The sequence below is a fragment of the Pistacia vera genome, unplaced genomic scaffold (genome assembly GCF_008641045.1).
Source record: "Pistacia vera cultivar Batoury unplaced genomic scaffold, PisVer_v2 Contig732, whole genome shotgun sequence".
In the NCBI taxonomy this organism is placed as follows: domain Eukaryota; kingdom Viridiplantae; phylum Streptophyta; class Magnoliopsida; order Sapindales; family Anacardiaceae; genus Pistacia; species Pistacia vera.
In genome coordinates, this window is record NW_022196593.1 from 494806 (window position 1) to 521105 (window position 26300).

The window sequence follows — 26300 nt, forward strand, 5'->3', positions numbered from 1 at the left end:
TGTACCTTGAAAATAAATTTAATTAATCAGTGTCACCATTAACTGTTGGTCTCACATTATATTCAAGAAATTGATAGTGCTTTAACAATCCCTTCCATTTTATTGTCGTATTCCCCCAATTAACTTATGAAAGAAGGCTAACGCTTAAGAGTGTTAATAATGATTAATGAATATGAATTCATAATATAAAGCTTAAAAAGTAGAATGACAGCAAAAAAAAAAAAAAAAATGAGGCTCCATTTATGTCAATCATGATGTAACATTTAGAAATAGAATTAGGTTAAATCCATATTCTCAAGCGATCCGATCCACCTGAACTTTGACTTTTCATAATCCGATTTTCAAGCGACAATGCCCTGGCTTGATTTAATTAAGGTAAGTCGATTTGCCCTATCTTCAATTGTGTGGACAGGTTTTCATGTCCATATCAAATACATATACAGCATTAAACAACCAATTCTCTTTCAATATGTACGCTTAATTTCATGTAGGAACAGCAGGTCAAATATATATACTGTACGTATGGGCCGATGGATTTGAGCTCTCTCTCTCTCTCTCTTTATCAAGGTCAGTGACACGTAAGGTCAAACTCAAATATAAGGTCATCGTCTCCTCCTTTCCATGAAATACCTTGATGTACAATTGTCTATTGTAGACAATGATTCTACCAGTTTGAAAGGAAATTTTGCAATAACATCATCTCATCTGATGAATTTTCTGAAGGGTCTACTCATTAAAATAAATTAACAACAGCAGAATATATGGTTAAATGTTTAAAGGTTACGATAAGCTTCAACCATATGCTAAAAAAAGAAAGAAGAAAGGAGCCCAAGATGTCAGCGTTTCAACTTACCTGCTAATTAACCTCCAACAATTAACAAATATAAAAACACTCAATCAATAGATGTGAAAACTAAACCATACATGCCTTTAGCTTTACTCCTACTCAACCTCATCATCCCATCCCTTCAAATTAATAATAATCTCCCACAATCATTCTGATGCACCACTCTTAATTCTTCCGTTAACTTTCTGTTCTGTCTCCCTTCAACCGCAACCATGAGCATAACAACTTCTTCTGGAGCCACAATGAAACACTCTAGAGGAAAGCTACCTCTCTCCATCATCACTATTGCCCTCTGTAGTCTTGCTTTTGTAGCTCTGTTTTACACTGAAAGAATTACTTTACTTTCTTCCACCTCTTTTTTCAGAAGTACATCCTGTTCCAGAAGGAGTGCTGCTTTGAAATCTAGTAAGTCTCATCATCTATCTCCTACATGTTACGTTCATTTCTTTAAATTTCTTTAAATGTTTTTAATCTCTCCTGTTATTGTCCCACAGAGCATAAAGCTGCACAGGACAACATTTACAACACCGAACTAGATGATAGATTTGACTTCGACCCAGAAGAATGCAATGTCGTTAATGGGAAGTGGGTGTTCAACAGTTCAATCAAGCCTTTGTATACTGATAGAACTTGTCCATATCTAGATAGGCAAGTGTCTTGTGTCAAAAATGGGCGGCCGGATTCTGACTACCGTCACTGGGAATGGCAGCCAGAGGACTGTACTTTGCCTAGGTAAAAATCTAATCACCCCCATGTTTGCATATATATATTTTTTTTTGTCTTCTCTATCGCATGAGATTTTATTGTAAGTGATTTCTTGTACAGATTCAATCCAGAAGTTGCCCTTAAGAAACTTCGAAACAAGAGGTTACTTTTTGTAGGAGATTCATTACAAAGAGGTCAATGGCAATCTTTTGTTTGTATGGTTGAATTCATTATTCCTGAAGAAAAGAAGTCACTGAAACGGGGTCGCTCTCATACTGTCTTCAAAGCTAAGGTATAGTACATGAGTTGTTAATTAAAACTTGCACAAATTGATGGTTGCGGTGGACCGTCAAACTCATTTTGTCAATGATGTCAAGTCCATTAACCAAACGTAAAGTAACATTGTTATTTTGTTGTAAATTAAAATCTAATACGCTTTCTCCCCACGTTACAGGAATATAATGCTACTATTGAATTCTATTGGGCTCCATTTCTAATTGAGTCGAATTCCGATCTCCATATTATAGGAGACACCAAAAAAAGGATTTTAAAAGTGGATTCAGTTGCCAAGCACGCCAAACACTGGCTTGGAGTAGACATCCTTGTTTTTAATACTTATGTTTGGTGGATGAGTGGTCCTAGGCTCAAGACACTGTAAGTTTTCTCTTTCAACCTCACTGAACTCTAAATTAAGGACACAATATGCTGATTATAATATATATATATGTCAACTTGAACACAGATGGGGTTCATTTTCAAATGGGCAAGAAGGTTTTGAAGAATTGGACACTCCAGTTGCTTATAGAATTGGCCTAAAGACATGGGCGAATTGGGTCGATTCAAATATAAATCCCAACAACACTCGTGTCTTTTTCACAACTATGTCTCCTACACACACAAAGTCTCCCTCTCTCTCTCTCTCTCCCTAAATTAATTAACCAAAATAATGTTTCTTAGTTATACAGCTAATTAATAATTATAATCATGTGTTAACTTGTCTCTGCAGAAGCATAGACTGGGGCAACAAGAACGGGTCAAAATGCTACAATGAAACAATGCCAGTGATGAAGAAGAAGTACTGGGGAAGTGGTTCTGATAAAAGAATGATGAGTGTGGTGGCTGATATAGCGGAGAAAATGAAAGTTCCTGTTACATTCATCAATGTAACACAAATTTCTGAGTACAGAATCGATGCTCACGCATCAGTTTACACTGAGACCGGCGGCAAGCTTTTAACTGAAGAGCAAAAAGCTGACCCTCTTCACCACGCAGATTGCATACATTGGTGTTTGCCAGGAGTCCCAGATACATGGAATCAAATATTGTTAGCATCCTTATAGCTACAAAAGCGAAATTATACATAGACTTTTAATTCGTCTGTGTATGTGTAAGTTGTTTCATTTATACACTGCAAAGCAACTTTTGTTTTTCTCTTTTCTTTTGGGATCAAATTCTAAAATTCATATTCTTTTCCATTAATTGTTGAAAGATCTCAAATCAGTGGCTTGGGTTTGCGACTGATTATGATTTATACCAACTATTGTAAGATTATAGCAGGTACAACAGCAACACGACTTGAGCAAAAGGAGAAGATGTTGCTTGCAAATTAGATATACAACATGTAATTAACTTTCTCGTCAGACCAAGATTACAGACGTGACAAACAATAGCTTAGAATGGCATTAATTTATCCAACCCAATCCACACCCACAATGAACAAACATAACAAGTTCTGCGTGATAAGTTTCTTCAAACCTACGTATAAAATTTATGCTCTGCTAATGGAAATTAAGTTCTCCTTTATTAATACCCGTGTGATGAAGCAGACCAATTTGATCATATATCAATTATTATCATGTGAATTTTCATTTTCTAAATAATTATCAAATAAATAATATTATGTGGGCTGAACTCATTTATGTGGGCCAAGGACTACTGTCAAAGGTGGGCCGCTTGACCCAATTCTAAATTCTGGCCCACACAAGCCCCGAAACTTTCCTATATAATTGATATTAACATGTAGCGAGCCAACGCCAATGCGACAGGAGTTTCTAGAAACTAGGGTCTACGAATTGGTATCGGCTCTCCGGTTAAGTTTTTGGCTCCTCAAATTTCATTTAATTTTTTTTTTTTTCTTTCACCTTGTTAATCTTCTATCGAAGGTATCATTGTGTTATTCTGATAATTAAGTTTATCTGATCTTAGTATACTGCTTGTTTTGTGCTGAAAATCGATTACCTAGCTTGTTTAAATGATCTTTTAATCTTTGAAAGACGTTTTTCTAATTTCTAACGTTGCTAGGGCTGAGTTGAGTCTTGTAGCTGACGAAGTTTCTTTTTTTATTTGTAGTTAATAAAAACTTGCCAGCAGAGATACGATAATGGCGGGTGGAAATTTTGTGCACAGAGTGATGTCTTATCTTGTTAATGAGATTGTCGTGAATGGTCTTGCCAACAGGTATCCTCTCATTTAATTCTTGTCTTTCCATGTTTTCTTTTTGAGTGTAATTTTGTTAATTGATAGAAGCTTAAGCTTCGTTCTCTGACCATCAGGACTTATCTCTTCCTGATTGGTTCGTTCTTTTGAAGCGAAATAATCTCAAATCCTGACGTCATTATTTGCAGTGTAACAAGTATTGCACTGCACAACCGGAAGGTTGAGAAGATTTTGTCGTAAACTTAATGGTTATTGGGGTGTTATATCTTTGATATCTTGATCGATCATTTTTTTTCTTTTGCGTTTTAAGTGAAATTTTGGTGATGATTTTCATGCTTGTTTTAAGTTGTGAACTATATGGATGTTGTTGGAAAAATTCAGAATAACAAATATTCTAAACTAATCATAAGATCATGTTCATAGTCACTCATTGCAATCACATTTTATTGTTTTATCTGCAATAACTTTGCCTGTTCATAATATCTCAATATTTTACTAGATATGGTATTTTAATGAGTTTGAGTTCATTGAACCTAACATTATTTGTTTAACGGTCTCGTTGATCTGGGTATATGATTTTTTTTAACCAATAGCAATTATAGGATTGAATTAGTTGGAATAGATATGAGCTTTGAATCTGCATGTCATATCTTTTATTACCAATGATGATGATGGATGAGTTCAATTCGTTCTTCTTAAATATATTTTGGAAAGGAGAGACAAGAAAACATCTTTGGGCCACAATTAGACAAAAATATCATAAGGAACAATCTCAAATCAACCAAGATCTATTTTTGGTCACTCTTTCTCGCCAATGATGACTCTTCGTAGGCTTGTACTGATTGCGGAAATGACGCTGCAATTAACCATTAAGAGCTGAGGCTTTTTATCTTGGACAACTCCCCACCCAAAAAAAGGTCATCTGTTACCTATAATCTCTGTGACTTATATGAGCTATGAATTCATATATATTTTTTCTCTTATCTTACCAATGATGACTTTCTCTCTCTATTGCCAATGATGACTCTTCGTAGGCTTGTACTGATCATGGAAATGATGCTGCAATTAATGTTTAAGAGCTGAGGCTTTGTAATCCTGATCACCCTCTTGGTTCCTTTTCCTCTGAGTAATCTCATTGAAGTTGATTTGTTATACCTTTGTGTGTGTTTGTTTGTCTTTATCTTTATCTTTATCTTGCCTAAGATGACTCTTCGTAGGCTTGTACCCATTGTGAAAATGATGCTGCAAGTAACATTTAAGAGCTGAGGCGTTATTCTCTTAACCTGACATCTTTGATGTTGCATTATATTGCATATGGGCATTTAAAGCAACAAATTTATGTTTTGCAGGTTCCATGGTTTTCTAACGTTTTTTCTGTTGTGGTTTCTCAGTCCTGCATTCCAACGGTTTGCTGTGAGGACATCAAAGAGGATTGAAGATATTTCTAGTAAGGGTATGTTTTCATTGCCATTGAGTTACTTTGCTATGTTTGAATTTGATGTTCTTTTGCTAATTTGTATTTAGCCCAAAAATATGTGGTTACAAGGGACTGAAGTGATTGATTGTGTTGAGCCAATTTATTCTTAAATTTTGGTTATTGTATTCGTGCAGCTGTTCAGAAGAGGCAAGAACTTGCTGAGCAGATGAAAGATTTCTCAAAAAATTTTGAGGTTGGTATCTATTACATAATGTGATATGACATATATACTTAAGTGGTTCGGCCTTAACTGTGTGAACATTTTTTGCAGTCTAAGAACCAGTGATTCATACAATAGAATGTTGGATCTGGTACTGCACCATACAGAATAATTTCTACACTTTTTCACCATAAGGATTGGCCGAAACGAGTTTTGCAATATTGGGTTTAGTGTCGCAGTAACTGGTTATCTCTGATGTATCATGTAGCTTTTTTTTTAATATAAATTGTAGCTATCTACTTAGTCGTGGTAATATAAATAAATATCTGCATTTGTGGAGGTTTATCTGTATTTCAACCTTTTGTGTCTATATTCTACCAAATCATGTTTGTTGTTCCGGGTTGTGATCCTGGCAATAGCAAGATTAAAAGCCAAGCAAAATATACACTCATACAGTATCGCACTTGTTGCAACGAGTAGGGATGGGCATCTAACCGGCCCCGAATTGGTTGGGGATTCCCCAACAAATTCGGGGGCGGGGACAGGGAACCCCCCCTAGGGAATCGGGAATGGGATCCTTGGCGCCCTACACCAATACCTAGCGACGAGGTTCTTTTTATCTGGTTTGGATATAAACAAAATAATTACATTAATAGAAGAAAAAAAAACTACATGATTTAGGAGAATCCAAGGAAAAAAAAAAAATTATTATTCAAGTTATAAATCCAAAATTGTTGATAAGGAAGCATCATTATTAGCACTTGCTGGGAAAATATCCTTATTGCTGAAACGCTAAACAATTTTTATTTAAGGTTAAGCAGACTTTCAAAAGAGGTTGGTGATCATTCACAAATTATATGGGTGTTTTATTCGATAGTAAAATTCGGGGGAGATCAAAGATATTAACCCTTTATTATACCTAACTTTCATTTGGGCCTCAGTCTTGTTGAGCCCATTGGGCTCCAAGCAGCCCCAGAATAACTGGGATTAAAACCCCTTGTAGGGGTTTAATGAAGAACGAAGAGAGAAACTAGAAATCGAGCTACTGCAATACCAAATCTCTGAAGAGGCATGGCAACAGCTATTGCTAGTAAAGCAAATCATCTTCGAAACCTCTGTAAACATATACGTCTCTATTCTTATGTTGGTACTTTTGGCCAATGCCGATCCACAGTTGCATCACCATCAATCATCCACGCGCTTCACCTTCGAACTCTACCTTTAATTCCACCGGTTCGTTCGTTAGTTTGTTCTCTCTTATTACTTTAATTTTATTTAGTAATAAAAACTGTTGTATAGTTATTTAATTATAATTTTTTTTTTTTTATTCAGGTTCTCCCTTTTGGTCTTGGAATTCAATCTTTTGTGATTAATCAAAGATATTTGTTGAGTACCAGTACCACACCTACAGCTGTTGAATCCGAAAAACCTGTACCGAAAAGCGATGCGAAATCGCATTCTGAAGGAGCTGAAAAATCGGGAGATTCGAATCAAGGCAAAAGCGATGGTGGAAAACCTGTTCGTGGCGGGGTAATGATTGGTTTTTTTATTTTTGTTTCTAAAAAGATTGCAAATATTGCGTTTGGGGGATTTTGTTTGTTATATGAATTAATTGAATACTGATTTTTTCTTTTTCTTTTTTTTGGCAGCCTGTTTCATGGTTGAGTTTTCTATTGTTGGTTCTTACTGGAGCTGGAATAATATGGTACTATGACAGGGAAAAGAAACGACATATTGAAGGTAGATTTCTATGGTGAGTTTTTGATATATGTATTAGCATGTGTAATTACGCACCCTGTTTGTTAATCATATGCCACATATGTGCGGTGTGGCTGATTTTATCATGTTGTGAACTGTTTCTTTTCCAATGAATGCTTTTAGTAGTAAAGAATGAAAGAAGTTAACGTAGCACTTGTAAGGTTTGGTAGCTAATTGTGCCACTGGTGCAGCAAATTAATTATTATGCATACACACATTGATAGATTGGTTTTTTGTTTACAGTGCTGATGGCCTTGATCTTGCAAGCATTTTGCTAGATCTTCTCTGATATTACATTTGTTGCTGCAGAAATAAATAATGCTTCACAAGCTGTTAAACAAGGACCATCTGCAGGCAAAGCGGCCATTGGGGGGCCATTTAATCTTATAAACCATGACGGGAAGCGCGTAACTGATAAAGACTTTCTAGGGAATTGGACAATGATATATTTTGGCTTCACTCATTGTCCTGATATCTGCCCAGATGAGTTACAAAAGCTAGCTGCTGCAGTTGATAAAACAAGTGAGTTTCTATCTCTTTTCTGCATTTTGCAATATTACTATGGAATCACTCTTTTTGTCTCTACTATTCTGCTTCTGAATCTTGTAGTGAACAATACTACCTGTAATTTGAACAAATTATAGGCATATCTGAAGTTTATTTTGGGCTGGTGACTAGTAATGTCTTTAGTGATGTACAGTGTAGTGTTTTTAGTGTATGTTGCTCATCAAACTTCAGAATATTCTAGTTGTTAAAGTTTGTACCTGTAACTAATTTACAAGAAATCTGAGTTGATAGTCTTGCCCCTCCACATCTATCATTATCCAAATGGAGGTTAAGTTAGAGGCATGATCGAAACTTTAAATTTGGATAAAAACTACTCCAAGAATAGCTTCCCTTAACAAAATTATTGATGTAAATTCAAGATCTATTTCCAAGTTGCAGGATACATATTACATGGGAGAAACTAGCTTGAAAAATTTACTATGAGGATGTAATGGTTATTATTTTTATGTTGTAGAGGAAAAAGGGGGAATTGATGTTGTGCCTGTGTTCATCTCTGTTGATCCTGAGAGAGATACTGTGGAGCAAGTACGCGAGTATGTCAAAGGTGCTTCTTAATTCATTTCTTAAAGTGCACTTTTTGGTTTTGTTTGCTCATATTAACTATGATTGGATCAATTCAAGTTGATTTCCATGCTTTTTTACTATCACAGAGTTTCATCCAAAACTGGTTGGGTTAACTGGGAGTCCAGATGAGATAAAGAAAGTTGCTCGTGCATATCGAGTTTATTATATGAAGACAGCAGAGGAAGATTCAGATTATCTTGTTGATCACTCCATAGTCATGTACGTATCAGTTTTCTGCAACTTTTTCACTTCAAAATTTTCTGCTTATGTTAATGGTTTATAAGTCATCATCTGTCCATTATATGTTATGTTTATCTTTTTTATTTTCTTAAATATTTATTGTTAGATGACCTTTTTATGATGTTTGGATTAGTTTACTAGTTATCAAGCTTCCTTTCCATGCTATCAATTCTTAGCTTCCATATTCGTAAGAAGCTATGAAACATTAGCTTAATGATTAGTTAGGCTGGATTCATAAAATTGCTGCCTCTCGAGTAATAGTATCTATGTCTGCTGTGCACTGTTTTTTGTAACTGCCGTATGATTTTTATGGTGTATCCTTTACAAGAATGATTTTTTGATCTATTAAGAGAGAGAAATGATAATAACAAAGGAATAAAATTGGCATATTTTGTTTAAGAGTACATCAGAAAGATGGTCTCTCAACTTATACGAGGCCCCTTGTTGAACTTTGTGACAATTATGTAATCTTGTGCAGGTACTTAATGAGTCCTAAGATGGAGTTTGTAAAATTTTTTGGGAAGAATAATGATGTTGATTCGCTAGCAGATGGTGTAATCAAAGAGATAAAGCAACACAAGAAATAGAAGTATAGTGTTGTCCATTGCACTTGTACTCCATAGTGTATGCTAAATTTTAGGTGCATGCGCCCCAATTTTCTCCGGATATTTATTTTTCATAATTCATAATCTTGAGTAACAACGATACTATTTATGATAGGTTAATTGTTTTGAATTAGAAATTTATAAGCGAGTTGAATTGCTAAAGACTTATGTTTGCTAATGATTTTTGATTTCCCTTTTTTGTTTATTGAAAAGAGAAATCACAGGACATTTACAGAGTTGTTCTTATGAGCCACCTGATCGATAAGAATAAAAATCTTGGCCAAGATCATGCTTTGTAGGGTTAAATATGGCCAGACTTTAAACTCTGCAATGTGAAGATCGGCTGTGACTCGTTGCACTGCCCTAACGAGGAAATATGCTTTTGATTTTTGTATTGGTCACTGTTAGCTTAAATTACTGGCAACTTTCTTGAGATTCAGTGTCATCCAGTTTAGTACAGTCTATATTTATGTTTTAATTATTCCTTAATTCTGCTGAAACAGACTGAATGTATCATGCGGGAAACAGTTGAGGATCGAAGCCTGATGTTTAGACTAGAGACCCACCTGTTCCTGAAATAATGAAAATAAAAATCTCGGAGTAAAAATTATAGGTTAAAATCACGCTTTGCTTGTGTTAAGTGTGATATTAAAAAAAAAAAAAATGATGATAAATAGATTTTAGATATCCAAAGGGTATGTTTTGGTTAGGGCTTTGAAAAGATAACTTCGATAATCTATCTTTAATTTCGGACATTCTCTTATTTGGTTGTCAAGTAATAAAAGATTTTGGTAATCTTTCAATATCAATAATGATTACTGCTAGTTAAGAGGGTGGTATTTAAAGATTATCAGGCTAATCCTAATTTTATATCTATTTTGCCCTTAATTAAATATCATTCTGTACATAATTGCCCTCAAATGTCTAGCAAATAACAATAACCAAAACTCTCTACATTTTAGAATTTAGTTAAAACACTTCAGCCACAAAAAGTTTAAAAGTTAATAAATTACCCTCAGTCACCAAAGACCACCGTTGACCACCAACCACCACCGTCGGTCACCGGCAATAGTCACTATATTGACGCATGATCGGTGGGATCAGGCTATTCGTATGCCGATCTGGCTGTTTTTGGCCAAATCGAAGGTCGAAAACGGCCAGATCGTCGTGGGTCTAGTAAAAAACGGCCAGATTGCCGTGGATCTGGCCGAAAACGGTCAGAGTAGATCGACAATTTGAGGCCGTTTTCGACCAGATCAACGGTAATCTGATTGTTTTCGACCTTCAATCTAGCCAAAACAGCGCATGGCTAGCCTAATCTCGCCGGTTGTGTGCCGTTTTGGTGATTGACTCCGACGATCGACAGTGGTCTTGGATGGCCAGAGGTATTTTATTAAAATTTAAACTTTGTTATTGGGGGTGTTTAGCTAAATTCTTAAATATAGGGGGTTAAAGGAATTTATTAACCAAACATATTGATATAATATTCCCCCTTAAAGATTAAGGTAATTTATCACAAAAATAGTAATCTATCTCAAAAATAATTCTACATTTTCAGCAATATAACATTTCCCAAACCAAATGCACCCAAAATGATAATACGGTGATTTTGTTAAACACCCCTCCATAATGCTTCAAAGTCCCAACTCCCAACACAACGTAAATTGATGGTCAAAGGTAATTAATGGGTAGAGGATGGGATTATTTATCTAAAATCCTAATTAGCATAATTATTTACTGGAACCAGAGACAGTAAATATTAGGTATTGCACTGAATATTATAGTTCATAACACAATCGCCAACTGTAGCTGGTAAGGATTACGGGACAAAATTGATGAAGCAAGAGAGCTATTTTCCCCTTGCCAATGTGTAACCAATACAAGGTACCAAAAGCTGCAATAATATCAAATTCAGCCTCTTATGATATTAATTATTGATCCTAATTTTAAGCTAAAGTTAAAAACATATATATTATATTATATTATCAATATAGTATCCGACTACTTGTTGCTATGTCTGTGTATATAGATTGGAGCTCTGTCTGATATGTAGTGGATTTCTCCATCTTATTGTTCCATCATGTACAATGGTCTTCCTCAGTCCTCCAATCTTGTTTTGAGTTCACCGTGTTTGTCCCAANCTCGAGATTCAGTGTCATCCAGTTTAGTACAGTCTATATTTATCTTTTAATTATTCCTTAATTCTGCTGAAACAGACTGAATATATCATGCGGGAAACAGTTGAGGATTGAAGCCTGATGTTTAGACTAGAGACCCACCTGTTGCTGAAATAATGAAAAAAGAATCTCAAGTAAAAATTATAGGTTAAAATCACGCTTTGCTTGTGTTAAGTGTGATGTCAAAAAAAAAAAAAATGATGATAAATAGATTTTAGATATCCAAAGGGTGTGTTTGGTTAGGGCTCTGGAAAAATAACTCTGATAATCTATCTTTAATTTCGAACATTCTCTTGTCAAGTAATAAAAGATTTTAGTAATCTTTCAATACCAACAATGATTACTGCAGGTTAAATAAGGGATGATATTTAAAGATTACCAGGCTAATCTTAATTTTATACCCATTTTACCCTTAATTAAATACCATTTTAGACATAATTGCCCTCAAATGTTTACCAAATAACAATAACTCAGATCCCTTATATTTTAGAATTTAACTAAAACACCTTCGTCACAAAAAGTTTAAAAGTTAATAAATTACCCCTAGTCAACAAAGACCATCGTGGACCGTCAGCCACCACCGTCGGCCATCGACAATAGTCACCATATTAACGCATGACAGGCAGGATCAGGTCATCCGTGTGTCGATCTGGTTGTTTTTGGCCAGATTGAAGGCTCTGTTTTAAAAATCAGACCGGATCGATCCGACCTGGACCCGGTAGCTTCTCCGGTCCGGTTCAGGTCTTAGGGGGTTTATATAATATTTTAAAATTATAAGGGTTAATTTGTAATTTTATAGGGGTGTTTTGGAGATATGTCAAAAGTTTATGGATTAATTGATAATTTTTTAGGGTATTTTTGTAATAAATAAAAACTTTAGGGACTAATTTGAACTTTTTAAGGGAATTTTGTAATATATTAAAATTTAAGAGACTAATATGTAATTTTTTAAAAATAAAATTGTCGCGGATGTCATTGATCCAACCGATTGGACCGATTGACCCATGACTCAAGCAGCAAAACGGGTTGCCCTCTGGTCTGGGTTTTAAAACAATGATTGAAGGTAAAAAACGGTCAGATCGTCGTGGATCTGGCCGAAAACGGCCAAAATAGATCGACCATTTGTGGTCATTTTCGACCAGATCAACGACAATCTGGCTGTTTTCAACTTTCGATTTGGCTGAAAACAACTAGATCAGCATGGATCTGGCTAGAAACAACCATATCCACAGTGATCTAACTGTTTTCAACCTTCAATCTGGCAAAAAAAAGCCAAAACAGTGCATGGCTAGCCTGATCTCGTCGATCGTGTGCTGTTTTGGTGATTGACTTCGACGGTCGACAGTGGTCTTGGATGGCTAGAGATATTTTGTTAAAATTTAAACTTTGTTGTTGGGGTGTTTAACTCAATTCTTAAATATAGGGGGTTAAAGGAATTTATTTAAATAATAATAATAATATATTATTATTATTATATTAAAAAAGAATAGCAATTCAATAAAAGTCTATCAATAATATTTTGTTTTTCCTAACCAAATATCTTAATTATTTATATCTACTAATCTAACCAAGATATAATATTTCCTCGTAATCTTTAAAGTAATTTATCACAGAAATAATAATCTATTTTGAAAGTAATCCTACCTTTTCAATAATAAAACATTCTTCAAACCAAAACGCACCCAAAATGATAATGCGGTGTTTTTGTCAAACGCCCCTCCATTACGCTTCAAAGTCCCAACACAACGTAAATTGATGGTCAAAGGTAATTAATGGGTAGAGGAAGGGATTATCTAAAATCCCAATTAGCATAATTATTTACTGGAACCAGAGACAGTAAATATTAGGTATTGCACTGAATATTATAGTTCATGACACAATCGCCAACTGTAGCTGGTAAAGATTACGGGACAAAATTGATGAAGCAAGAGAACTATTTTCCCCTTGCCAATGTGTAAGCATACAAGGTACAAAAAGCTGCAATAATATCAAATTCAGCCTCTTATGATATTAATTATTGATCCTAATTTTAAGCTAAAGTTAAAAACATATATATTATATTATATTATCAATATAGTATCCGACTACTTGTTGCTATGTCTGTGTATATAGATTGGAGCTCTGTCTGATATGTAGTGGATTTCTCCATCTTATTGTTCCGTTCCATCATGTACAATGGTCTTCCTCAGTCCTCCAATCTTGTTTTGAGTTCACCGTGTTTGTCCCAAGCCGTTTCTCATCTTCCATAATCAATGCTTTCTCCCTTTTCACAAAGTATCAATAGGTTCAAGTGCAGGTACTTAACCTCCATCTGCAACATATAGGGCAAATCCAGATTAACCGACCATTTAATCTCCGTGAATATCTCAAACAACATATAACAAGTTTATATCTACCTCTACAAACATAACGAACTGTTTCCAATAATGGATCAAATAACTTGTTGCAGCCATCACCTGTCCACTTCTTCGGGAATTATTGCCTTCCCCAAATAAACTTGTTGCATCTCCTCTCTCCAGATCTGCAGCAGCCATTTTAACATAGATTTTTCTAATTTTCATAAAAATTCTTACATTTACGAATAATAACAAAAAAGAACAGAGAATAAATTCTAATGTTCCAAAACACAAGGATGGGAAGCATATGAGAGAAAATTTCATACCGTGTCACGGAATTTCACCCGGATATGGGGCACATTTGTTTTGTGAATATTATTTCCATCTGGTCCTCTTTTGTAGTACTTCATCCCAATCCAATGTGACTGAAACCAAAAAACTTAATAGATCAGATCTAACAATTAGATAGACATAAACATCAAAATACCTAGACAAATTTAGTATAACTCCAGAAGGTCTCTCCAGCTTCTGTCATAATTTGCATGTTAAATGTTGATATCAGTGGAGCTGGTGATATGCTAAAACCAAACAGTATCATTAATTAAGAAAAAAAAAAAAAAAATAACCTAATGCACTGTTATTCAGCACGGTAGCATATACATTCAAAGTTGCTGAGATTGGTGTATAATATTAATTCAGAGTGAATCATGACAAAATAGGATCCCTTAGTCAACTCCAAATCTATGTTATTTACTTGTTTTTGGCAAATTCACATGAATGCAATAAGATTGAACAAGAATACATCTAAAATATATAATTTTTTGAAAAAAAATCATCCACACTTACAGGGAGAAGTCCAATTTTCATGGTAGTCATTTCTAATGACAAGCTGCCTATCAAATTCATTACAGTCACAATAAATATCATGTCAATCACTGCCAACTTCAAAAGTCCAACCTCACTCTTCATTATAAAAGAGGAAAGCATTGGGCCACCATCCTTCTCAATGAAAAACAACATCTCCTATCATGTCAGATGGATAAGTGTACATACCTTTAAAGCATGTGAGAAACCTGATTGGATGACTGAATTTCGGGCAATCTCACATAAGTCACATGAACTCAATTTCCACACCTGTAAGGAAAGGGCTTGATCATTATGTATTTAAGATCTAGATGTTGTAAAATGGTGAGAGGAGGGAGAGAGAAGAGAAGCAGAGAGCTCACAGAAGCAGCTATGCTATATTCTTCCACCAAAGGTTCTTTAGTTAGGTGAATTTGAAGTGGATCATCTGTTGATAGTGACACATTGAGACCCCGTAGGAAAAACATAGGTAAAGGATTCCGATGATAGTCCAAAAACAAGGAGTTGTTGCTCAGAGGAGACATAGCAAGACCAATCTGATAAACATGGTAACATAGTTAAAATTGCAAATCACAACTTGGTAGCATAAACTTGACACCAGTCTCCTTTCATACTTACCTGTGCCAAATAATAGAGATACTGGAGAACAGGAGATTTTCTTAAATTTATTCCATGTGCAATATTATGAGCCGTGAGAAATGTTGCAGCAAGGTGGTCAATGTCACCAGCCTGAAAATATCATACATGAGACAACCAACAATAGGATATTATGATCAAGTAAAAGAAGCTTCCATGAGTACCTCTCCAGAATGTGGGCGGAATTTGATAGTCGTCATGCCCTTGGACTCCCGAAGCTGAAAGGTATTATCTCACAAATTAGCACTTGAAGCACCAAAATCAAGGCATTAGCACCTAGAAATAGCAGCGGTAATATGGATGACAGGACCAAAGACTCAGGATTAAAATTAACAGATAGGAATAATAGATTACATTAGGAAAGAAGTTACGAACTCATGCTTAAAAAAATGACCCTATGTATTTATTTGACAATTTAGATTTGTTGGGTACAGAGGGTAACAAGGGTAAATCACAAGCTTTTTTCCCCCAAAGTGGAAAGAGAACCTTGTTTTGAAGAACAAGATTGCTAAGAGATAATAATACAAACCTTGTTTAATGTGTAGAGGTTAGCATAGCAGTAATACACATAGTATGAATATGCCGGATTGAATACATTGGTCCATTGAGCCGGGGTGGGCATATGTTTTGTGGGGCGTCTTTCAGGCTTGCTCTCATCATCAACTAAATCCAACCCAACAACCTAAAAATCCAAATAAATGATAGGTTCATATCACACAGTTAAGTCTAAGACTTAAAAGTTCAAAAGAGTACAGAATAAACAATAAAACAAAGCAGGTTATCTCATAACTTTTGTTGATAGGAAACTTAGATATGTGCATTACTGGGAAAAAAGATTAGATAGTGGATCAGATATATCACAAAATGGAATAATCTAATCCCAAACTTCAGTAAAAGATACAATCCCAACATAATAATACTAGAAGATTACACAGAATGATATCAAACCTGTTTCAGGAAAACATGCAACTGAGGATGAGAATCAGGATCCACAGTAGCCTCAAACAGTGGAATAAAGATGTTGTCAAGAATGTTCTGGAAGGATGTCACAATCCCCATTTCCTTGTACACATTGTACAGCCGTGGAAGCTGGAAAACAGAAAAAAAAAAAAAAAAAATATATATATATATATATATATATACCATGCAATCTGTGAATGCAAATCCCATAAAAGTCCCCAAAACCCATGAAATTGTTTGGCATTGTAAGTATCAAGAGAAACCTGAATAAAAACACTAGCAGGTATACAGAGAGATAAAAAATAAAGAAAAATCTCGATAGGGATCAAAACAAAAGACGAAAGAGATACTAATGCTTTATTCTATACAGAACCTCTGACCAATAACTATACTTCATCATCCTCAGAGCAAGCTATATATAGACAAATATAGAAAGCCTCTTATCAGCTCATTATGGATTTTTTTTTCTTTTTTGGGATAATGGCACAATATTTACTAATGTTAGATGTAATGCTCTTATCCAGGCATATACCTTCTTGATATAAAGCAAAATGACAACCACCATGAGCAAGAACTAATTAGCACAATATGCAAAGTTTCACATACATTCATAGAGAGGGGAGCAATAAATCTAATCTCCAATATTTTACAACATACACTTACATAAATTCTGAGAAATTTTCAACAGTACCTGAATTAACCATACAACATTCTCACTGTACAATTCATTGTTCACAATCCAACTTGCCATTTGGTCCCATTCACTTTGTTTCCTTCCATATATTGATATTCGATATTCAGCCATCTGCAGTAACCAAATTAAGCATCAAGCATGGTAAACAAGCAAACATACATGTACATAAACACACATATATAGAGAGAGATACAGAACATCAAAACCACATGCAAAAGCATAATGTAGATTATAATACATGTAAAGAAAAGTTTGCCCAATCTTTTTTCCATAGTTTAATGTCATCGTAGCAATAGAATCATACACAGATGTCTTAATAGAACAGCTCCAACTATACAGATAGATTATAATCAATACCACTTCCTACAAGATAAAGTAAAACCATGAGCCAAATTTTAAGTATGAAATTACCATGTGAAATCTAACAATTTTTTAGCATCAAACAGAGATTCAGCCAAACTATTCCATCCACTTTATGCCTTTGTCTATAAAATGCGCAAATAAACTCATCTCCAAAAATCAATTCAGCAACCCTCTTAAACTACCATAGCATCAAAGATAAAGAAAAAATCTGAAGCTGTTACGCATAGCAGTATAAAAAGGTAAAGGAAGCACCTGATATTTACTTGCTTCAAGGTCAGAAAACACTTGCTTCGTCAGCTCACCAAGGAAACGACCTGTTCAATCACAAACAAAAATATGACCACAATAAATCAACAAGTTGTGAGGGAGGAGCTTCTAGTTCAACCAAAGGAATCAAACCATGGCACAAAGAATCATCTATCTAGTGAAGACAAGTCAGCATGACATAGTAGCAGGACTCATAAGAAAAAAAATTGAAATTCCTCAAAACTCCAAAATAGAATTCACAACTAGATACCCATTTAATTCACATTTTCTAAGTATTGACAGATAACTACTAGGTAAATAAAAATAAAGTCCCAAATATTGATTTCGAAAATAAGTGCAAAGGCAAGAAGTATTCATCTCAGTACAGATTTGAAGTAGTGAAACAAATTCCATATATAGCAGTAGTTAACTAGGTTTAAGATCTGAATTCAGGCATGGATTACAAAAGAGAGACAATTATATGATCTTCCATTACAAAGTTAAAGGTGTCATTTTCCATAGTTGCAGCCCCAGCATATCATATGTGGCTTAACCTAATAAATAAAAAAAGCATACCTTGGATAAGATTGTCCTGCTTAAGGAAAATTTCCCTCAGCCGACTTTGACCACAGGGATTATACTTAAGATTGAACTTATCAAAGCGATGAAATGTGCTCTTGTCTGCATGAACATCCAAAAGATCAACGTTGAGATCATACCTGTTCAACCAATATTAACAAAGATTACAGATTTTAATAACTCAATAAAAATATCAACAATAAGACAAAAAATTTATAATTTTTCAGGGGTTGGAGTGAGGAAAAATGAAGACCACAATAGGGAAATTTCATTACCCGGTTAAATCCAAGCTCTCAAATACTTCTTTCAGGGTCAAGTATGTCCCATCACGGAATATCACAACCTGATTAGAGAAGACAATAATTAGTGTTACTGAACAAACAATGCAAAATTTATGACCAAATACCTAAATGTATAATTGACATGAATTCTTAAGAGGACAATAATTTTGTCATTAGTTACTTGGCAAAGACATAATGTTAAAAAGGATTGGAGCATGCCATATTAGTCATGAATGACTGTCAGAAAAGAGAATTTGACAACATATCATCAGATATATACAAATAGTTACCTCATCAGGCTCTTTCCTCAATTTGGACTTTATAAACCTTAAAAGATGTTTCTGGTTCATGCATGCCGAATGATGGACATGTGTATCAACTTTCCTAACATTATAAAAGTCACGATGAGGTGCGCTTTTCTGAGCAAGAAACTCCCTATCCGCATTAAGCATCAAATGAAGATTGAACTTCTGCACAGCACCAAAGAAAAAATATACATGGTAAGGATCTAATTGCTACTGACAATAATTTTTAAAAGAATGCATTTCAGTAACTTATAATTATCAAGAGATAAGTACTCACTTGTTCCAGAAGAGCCAACCGCTGAAAACATAGAGTTCTCATATTTCCTAATGCAATAACTCGAAGTATGTGATGCAGATCGGTGAAAAAGGTCGTTGCATCCGCGACAGGGAAAAGCTCTTCCTTTGCTGGTTAGAGAACAATTAAAAAAAAAAGAAAAAAAAAAGCAAGAGTTAAACAGAATAAACATTTGATAAAGGAATAGATCTCCATGAATCATGAAAAACAAGAGAAGCACAACTTGATGTCTCTTACAATCTTTATCCGGATAAACATGAATAACTCCATCTTGCATTTCAAAGTAATGCTGCAGAAAAAAATAAGGCATGTTTAAGAGCAGAAAAATAGCATAAAGTGACAACACTAGTAAGATTTGTGGAGGCACAGAACGTGGGAATGATCATAAACATGAACTCACATTAGATTTTCCCGCGGAAGTAAAAGAAAATGGTTCTCGATTAGGCTTTGGTGTACTGGGGTCCAATATTACTTCTTTCTCCCATGGAGCAATTGCTTCCCTGAATAAATATCTCCTTCGCATTTCAAGGCATTCTTGAAGTACCACATAGGCCTCTACTTCATCCGGAGATGGCACCTCTGGAAAATGGTTTAAGAGATAAGAAAATCACAGCTAGAGCTGAGCATATCTCAACCCACAATTAAACATTAAATTGTGCAAACTTGACATATAACATATTTTTCAAACAAAGACACAACCACATCAGAAACAGGAACAAATTTGGCATTCCAAAAGTATCAGCTTAGCAGTTCATTCAAAATTTATTAACATATTGACAATAAATCAAACAGATAAAATGGCAACTTTGTATCTAAAGTGACCAGGTTTGCCAGTTTTATCAATTAAGTCCCAACAGAAGCTGTTGAGAAAAGCTTGCGACCCTTATCTCTCTAATAACGTAAAAAATGATTGTAATGTACATCAAATCGAGCTGAAAATAGTCAATACCAGTAGGAGTGATCACAAGTTGAGCAAAAGTTTCTTGCTCTGGCTCTTTCCTCAAAATATCAGCTGCAATAGGATAAGGCTGAACCCCATGCAGGTCACCAGATACACTATGGGATCGAATCATGCTTGAAGGAGCTGTAGACATTTGCTCTCCATTGGGATTGTGGTCTGCTAAATTCGGGCCCTGAACATAAGAGTTTCATAAATAACTCATAAGTCCATCAAGATTCTAGACATAAAATAGAAATACAGTAAAACAAATCTTATTAAAAGGGATTTTTTAAGGGATTATCCAGGAAATCTTCATTCCTCAGCCAAGAGGTCACAGTATAATTTGCAGTACCCAATGCTAAGTTAATTTTTTGTAATATGAGTATATATATGAGAGAGAGAGAGAGAGAGAGAGAGAGAGAAACAGAATTTAAAAAATTGTAGCTCATTAGGAAATAAAAAAGTGCTTCATAATTGCTTAAGTAACTTACCGCATTTCCGTTAGTATGCAGGTAAGTAGTGTCCAGTTTAGAACCGTCAGTCATATTATCCTCTTCATCAGATCCTTCCACACTCTCAAAGGCACTACCACTAGCAACAGGAGATTTAGGAGAAGTTGGCCTGATAAGACTCCCGACCCTCTTTGTTGAATCTCCATGTCCAGCAGATTTCCCTGAAATATAACAATTGTACTTGAATAGACAATAGTAAGTGCAGTTATAATTGTATGTTTGAAGTTAATATTATTATTAGCTAAAATCACTGATTTATCTGTCCTTCTCATTTGTTAAAAGCAGAGGAGAAGCATGTTTCCATCCTTAGGACTTCTTCAAAAAGAAGAGAAGTCCCTAAAGCAAAAGGTTATACAACACAAGTGCTGGTAAACCATAACACATTTCAGTGGATTAAGAAAAGTAAAAATCCATATGCATATTTCCATTTTGTTGATCAACATCAACCGTCCTCAAAATCAGTTCATAAATTCTCTGAAAACAAAAAAGAAAAGAAAAAACTGTTTCCACCCTGGAATATATTAAACGAATAATATGCCACCGTAGTCATTCACTCCCTTTTAGCTTTTACGTTTCAGATTATTTTTGCTTTATTTTAAGTCGAGTTCAACTTTTCTATTCTTTCTTCATGAAAAAGAAGACAGAAACCGTATACTAGTAAAAGTTGCAATGCAGAATAAATTGTTTTAAAAATTAAAACTAGGCATCATTTAGTTTCAAAATGACAAGTCTAATATATATTCACTACAATATTGTTTCATTATTCATTAACAGAAGCTTATCGTTTCTCCATATATAACCTAACTAAAAAAAAAAAAAAAAAGTCTATCGCTCCAGCAATAAGTCCTTAAAGCCGTACCTTCAGGCAGTGTGTGCAGCCTAGGAAGCCCGGGGGGAATCCCGTCGACAGGAAGCGGACCGTTTCGCCTATCATCGCCATCAATCGCTGGAACAGAAAAGGTCATAACGTCCGGTAACGAAGCCGAGCCGCGGCGATAATAGCTGTTTCCCTTCCGCCTCTCCCGAGCGCGACGCGACGCATGGCGTTTAACATGCTGCGGCGATTCCGCGTCGGAGATGATGTTGTTCTCGTCTCGTTCTCTCTCGAGCGATTTGGCAAACTCAAGTAACTGCGTTAGGGTTTTCCTGTGCATATGGTAGGCCGATACGGCCACAAAGGAGGCGCCGACGAGAGCCGCCATGGCTAGATGCAGTGCGTAGGCGTCCATGAGATACAAAAACCCTACTACTAGCAACGAACAGTTAAAGAAAAAAACAGAACGGAGAGAGGTCTGTTTTATTCGGGACAAGTGAGGGATTGTTTCAGTATTTATAAGCAAAATTTACATGAGCGCAGATTCTCTGTGTCACTCACTCACTCACTCTCTGTTTTAAATAAACTACTAATACTACTGTTGTATTAACTTTTTTGTTTTGGTGGTGGTACCCGTACCAGTGGCCAAAGACGTTGCCCGCTTTGCTTTGTTTCATCGCCGCTTTTCCATGTTAATATTTGTTTATTCATTGGGTTATTAAAAACATTATCTAATTTTTTTATTCATTTAAATAATTACGATGATTGTGATTAGTATCAATTTTGACACGTATTAATCATAAACTTCAAGTAATTATTATACACGTATTAATTATAAAACTACCTTAGATTAAGAGTAAAACAAAATTAATTAAAGTCAACTCTATCAACACCTCTTGGACAAAATCCCCCTCCTACCTTATTGCCTACCATTAGTCGACAATGATGGTAAGTTGAGAGAGCGTCAATGAGATCTAAGATTTGAAAAGACTATTTTATCCTTTAAACGTTATATTAATTTAAAGGTAAAAATTTGGAATATATGAGACCAGGAATAAGAACCATCATTGAATGATCAAACAGTTAATTATGACTTTTAGATCTTATATTACTCAAGAGGTTTTGAGTTCGATTTACCTAAGTTGTTAATAAGGATGGCCACTATGAGATTTATCTCATTGTCAACTTTAAGATCTTAGGAAATGTTGAGGTGCATATAAACTGGCTTGGATATCCTTGACCACCAAAAAAGAAACCAGAGGTGAGAACTTGTCATTTGCTAAACCTTGAGAAAAATACAAGTGGTAAATAGTGATTAATTAGTAAGTAGAAGAAGCATGTGTTGTAATTAGGATTTAGGAGTGGCGGTGATTTATTAAAAAATAGAAAACCGCGTCGGAGATGATGTTGTTCTCGTCTCGTTCTCTCTCGAGCGATTTGGCAAACTCAAGTAACTGCGTTAGGGTTTTCCTATGCATATGGTAGGCCGATACGGCCACAAAGGAGGAGCCAACGAGAGCCGCCATGGCTAGATGCAGTGCGTAGGCGTCCATGAGATACAAAAACCCTACTACTAGCAATGAACAGTTAAAGAAAAAAACAGAACGGAGAGAGGTCTGTTTTATTCGGGACAAGTGAGGGATTGTTTCAGTATTTATAAGCAAAATTTACATGAGCACAGATTCTCTGTGTCACTCACTCACTCACTCTCTGTTTTAAATAAACTACTAATACTACTGTTGTATTAACTTTTTTGTTTTGGTGGTGGTACCCGTACCAGTGGCCAAAGACGTTGCCCGCTTTGCTTTGTTTCATCGCCGCTTTTCCATGTTAATATTTGTTTATTCATTGGGTTATTAAAAACATTATCTAATTTTTTTATTCATTTAAATAATTGTGATGATTGTGATTAGTATCAATTTTGACACGTATTAATTATAAACTTCAAGTAATAATTATACACGTGTTAATTATAAAACTACCTTAGATTTAAAGTAAAACAAAATTAATTAAAGTCGAACTCTATCAACATTTCTTGTACAAAATCCCCCTCCTAGCTTGATAGTCGACAATGGCGGTGAGTTGAGAGAGCGTGAATGAGACTTGAGATTTGGAATAACCATTTTATCCTTTAAACGTTATATTAAATAATTTATATTAATTTAAAGATAAAAAGTTGAGATATATAAAATCAGGGGTAAGAACTAGAAGTGTTCAAAAGAATCGGTTAGAACTGGAACCGATGGATATCCTAGGTTTGGTTCAAATTCCTACCCAAAACCAATCATTAATAGATAGGTTCCGGTTCTAAATTTTAGGAACCGTTACTATGCGATTCTAGTTCCGATTCTTATAGTTAGGAACCGAAACTGGAACCAGAAACCAGAAACTGAGACTAATATAAAATAAAATTAAAGATTATGGGGGTTAATAAAAGCTTTTATAGAAAAAATAATGTCAATACATTTATATTTCATAACATTTAAAGTAAGTTGGTTTGACTTTTGAGAATCTATCTTTACAAAGTAATGAAGTTTGTAATTTGTAATTTTATTTTTGTTAACAAATGTCAGGTGCGGGGTATTTGTAAGTTTTTAAGGGTTTTTTTACCATTTTAAAAACTTTTGGGGGGTCATTAAATTTTACAGGGTACCCAGAACCAGAACCGTTGTTACAGGTTCTGGTTCTGGGTACCTAGAAACAGGAACCATCGGTTCCAGTTCTGATTCCAAATTTCAAGGAACCGTCGGTTCCGATTCTTTCAAAAAGTACAAGGTATTCAGAACTGAACACCCCTAGTAAAAACTACCACTGGGTAGTTCAACAGTCAATTATAACTCATAGATCTTGTATTACTCAAAAAGTTATAAGTTTGATCTATATGTATTGTTAATAAAGGTGGTCGCTAGAGGATTTATTTTACTGTCAATTTCAGGGTCTCAAAAGAAGTTAAAATATACATAAATTAGTTTAAATACCCTCTACCACTAAAAAAGAAACTAAGGGTAAGAACTTGTCATTTTGCTAAACCTTCCGAGAAAAATATGAGCGGTAAATAGTGACTAATTAGAAAGAAGAAGAAGCATGTGTTGTAATTAGGAGTGGCGGTGATTATTAAAAATAGAAAACGATAGTGGGGTGGGGTGGGGTGGGGTGGGGAGTGGGGAGTGGGACCGAGATAGAGGCAATGTGGAAGCTGTGTGGATTGTGAGTCACTTTCGTTATCCACATTATGTGACCGGACAGGAGGCGGAATTTTGTTGAGTAAATACAATTTCAATTTGGAGGCGGCATTTTACTCAATAGCGTCAGATTCGCGCTCATAATCATATTCTTTTACGTGTATCAGTTTATTCTTTTGAGCTTCGTTTTGGTACCATTACCATATATCAACAAATTTCAATCTAATGCTATGGGGATCTAAGCAAGGAGGCGTGGTGGATTGAGCTTAGAATATGTGCATGTAAATTGTAAAGTGGGTGATAGTGGGGAATAATGTGGCATATCGCCTTTGGGTGAAAGTCCTCATTCCTCAATCTTTGGATTTTCGGATTGCAATCAAATTATAGCCCCTTTCCTTTGTTTTAAAATTAATATTAACTTAGATCACAACAACATTCGAATCAAACTAGTTGAGCCAAGCTCAAACAAAATAAGATAATTGTTGGGCATCATGATTCACGCCACGCGTTTCAAGGTTATGCTGTCAATCTTTACCGTGTGTTACTCTATTTGAGATTTACTTCACTTATAAGTCAACTAGTGTAACAATATAGATACTGATATCTCACTTTAATGGGAAATCTTTTTCTTCAACTTAATCTAAACCACCTCAACTAGATTGAGAGTAAACTCCATTTGTACACGACAAAAGTAATACCATAATAGTAGACCTCAAATTTATGTCTTGCATTTGAACTATTTAAAAAAAAAAAAAAATTTGTTCTTTGTGTTTGCTTATTATTCATCTATTAATCCAACATCAATATCACGAGTTTCATACAAACTTCTACATAAACCCATCACGGATCTTATGTACTTTTCATTGGTGCAAATTATTGCATCCACAATAATAAACCAAGTTGAATTGAGTTTGGAATTTTGTGGGTGAGGTTGTACTGATCATTGCATGCCATTTGGGCTATCATAATTGCTAGGGAAATGCCTATATTAAAGAAAGAATCCAAACACAAAGTTAATATAAAAATGGAACACATTGATTGATGGGTTTAGAATAGTAAAAGCTACAAGAGTAAAAGACAACAAAGTTTTGGCATTACAACTACGTGTGATGTGTTTTCCACTTTGCAAAACCCAGTTTGGAGTTATATATATGGGGCCTTGTGATTGATCGTGTGTTTTTTAAACAACTTTAGAAACTCATGACAATCTTTAATTGCAATATATACAGATGTATCTGATACTCATACTAAAAACAATTAATTTAGTTTTAAGTCCTTTCCATCCTTTTCGACCAAAGATAACTTTATTTAAAGCTTACACTCTTTTTTACTGTTCACTAATATCATCAATGGGAGGCACAGGAATAGGATCAAGAATCACATTCCCATTTCAATCGTTGTATAAGGATAGAGAAGTGGAGAATATGTGTAGCAGCAACTTGCTTAATAAACTGGGCGTATTTATATTTTTCTTTTTAATGATCGAGGATATCTAGATCAATTTACGCGTATTTCAACTAATCTCTTAAGATTCTGAAACTATCGATCGGATAAAAACTCTAATGATTACCTCTATTAACAGTTATCAGGATTTAAACTTAGAAAATCATATTAGATTTTTCTCTTATTTTTTTACTATTAAATGAATTCAAACTTAAAAAATTATATTAGTTCGTCATTTTACTAATTGTGATAGATTTTTTTTTTTATTTTTTTAACCATCAAATCATCCTTCCATATTTATCCTAAACAAATTT

General features: G+C 34.8%; 4 protein-coding genes across 6 annotated transcripts; 3 read left to right on the forward strand and 1 right to left on the reverse strand.

Moving 5' to 3' along the window:
- The first annotated feature begins 1012 nt into the window (after positions 1 to 1012).
- LOC116115192 (protein trichome birefringence-like 3) lies at positions 1013 to 2981 on the forward strand. Its single transcript, XM_031401352.1, has 6 exons — positions 1013 to 1252; positions 1342 to 1579; positions 1673 to 1844; positions 2007 to 2206; positions 2295 to 2453; positions 2559 to 2981. The coding sequence occupies exons 1-6, from the start codon at positions 1060 to 1062 to the stop codon at positions 2890 to 2892; spliced, it is 1296 nt and encodes a 431-aa protein (XP_031257212.1). The 5' UTR covers positions 1013 to 1059; the 3' UTR covers positions 2893 to 2981.
- A 712-nt stretch (positions 2982 to 3693) lies between these two features.
- LOC116115161 lies at positions 3694 to 5982 on the forward strand. The gene is made up of 5 exons (XM_031401323.1): positions 3694 to 3714; positions 3902 to 4009; positions 5380 to 5441; positions 5600 to 5658; positions 5737 to 5982. The coding sequence occupies exons 2-5, from the start codon at positions 3933 to 3935 to the stop codon at positions 5749 to 5751; spliced, it is 213 nt and encodes a 70-aa protein (XP_031257183.1). The 5' UTR covers positions 3694 to 3714; positions 3902 to 3932; the 3' UTR covers positions 5752 to 5982.
- Positions 5983 to 6531: 549 nt separating this feature from the next.
- LOC116115162 (protein SCO1 homolog 1, mitochondrial) lies at positions 6532 to 9947 on the forward strand. 2 transcript variants are annotated; one of them, XM_031401325.1, is made up of 8 exons: positions 6532 to 6858; positions 6958 to 7155; positions 7275 to 7365; positions 7693 to 7905; positions 8405 to 8494; positions 8601 to 8733; positions 9233 to 9343; positions 9573 to 9947. In XM_031401325.1, exons 1-7 carry the CDS (start codon positions 6697 to 6699, stop codon positions 9339 to 9341), a joined length of 996 nt encoding a protein of 331 aa, XP_031257185.1. In that variant the 5' UTR covers positions 6532 to 6696; the 3' UTR covers positions 9342 to 9343; positions 9573 to 9947. The 2 variants fall into 2 exon arrangements, with proteins under 2 accessions (XP_031257185.1, XP_031257184.1); XM_031401324.1 differs by having other exon boundaries at positions 6533 to 6858; positions 9233 to 9947.
- Positions 9948 to 13598: 3651 nt separating this feature from the next.
- On the reverse strand, positions 13599 to 21863 carry LOC116115138 (AMP deaminase). Of its 2 annotated transcripts, none has more exons than XR_004125628.1 (20): positions 21407 to 21863; positions 20527 to 20708; positions 20045 to 20228; positions 19496 to 19674; positions 19333 to 19384; positions 19078 to 19205; positions 18786 to 18965; positions 18490 to 18557; positions 18212 to 18354; positions 17642 to 17703; positions 17024 to 17137; positions 16321 to 16461; positions 15902 to 16054; positions 15537 to 15590; positions 15355 to 15465; positions 15099 to 15272; positions 14926 to 15006; positions 14199 to 14297; positions 13933 to 14057; positions 13599 to 13847 (listed from the first exon to the last, which is right to left on the reverse strand). XR_004125628.1 is itself a non-coding variant. In XM_031401291.1 (20 exons), the coding sequence occupies exons 1-20, from the start codon at positions 21774 to 21776 to the stop codon at positions 13823 to 13825; spliced, it is 2565 nt and encodes an 854-aa protein (XP_031257151.1). In that variant the 5' UTR covers positions 21777 to 21863; the 3' UTR covers positions 13599 to 13822. The 2 variants fall into 2 exon arrangements, 1 of the variants encoding a protein (XP_031257151.1); XM_031401291.1 differs by having other exon boundaries at positions 13993 to 14057.
- Between the last annotated feature and the right edge of the window lie 4437 nt (positions 21864 to 26300).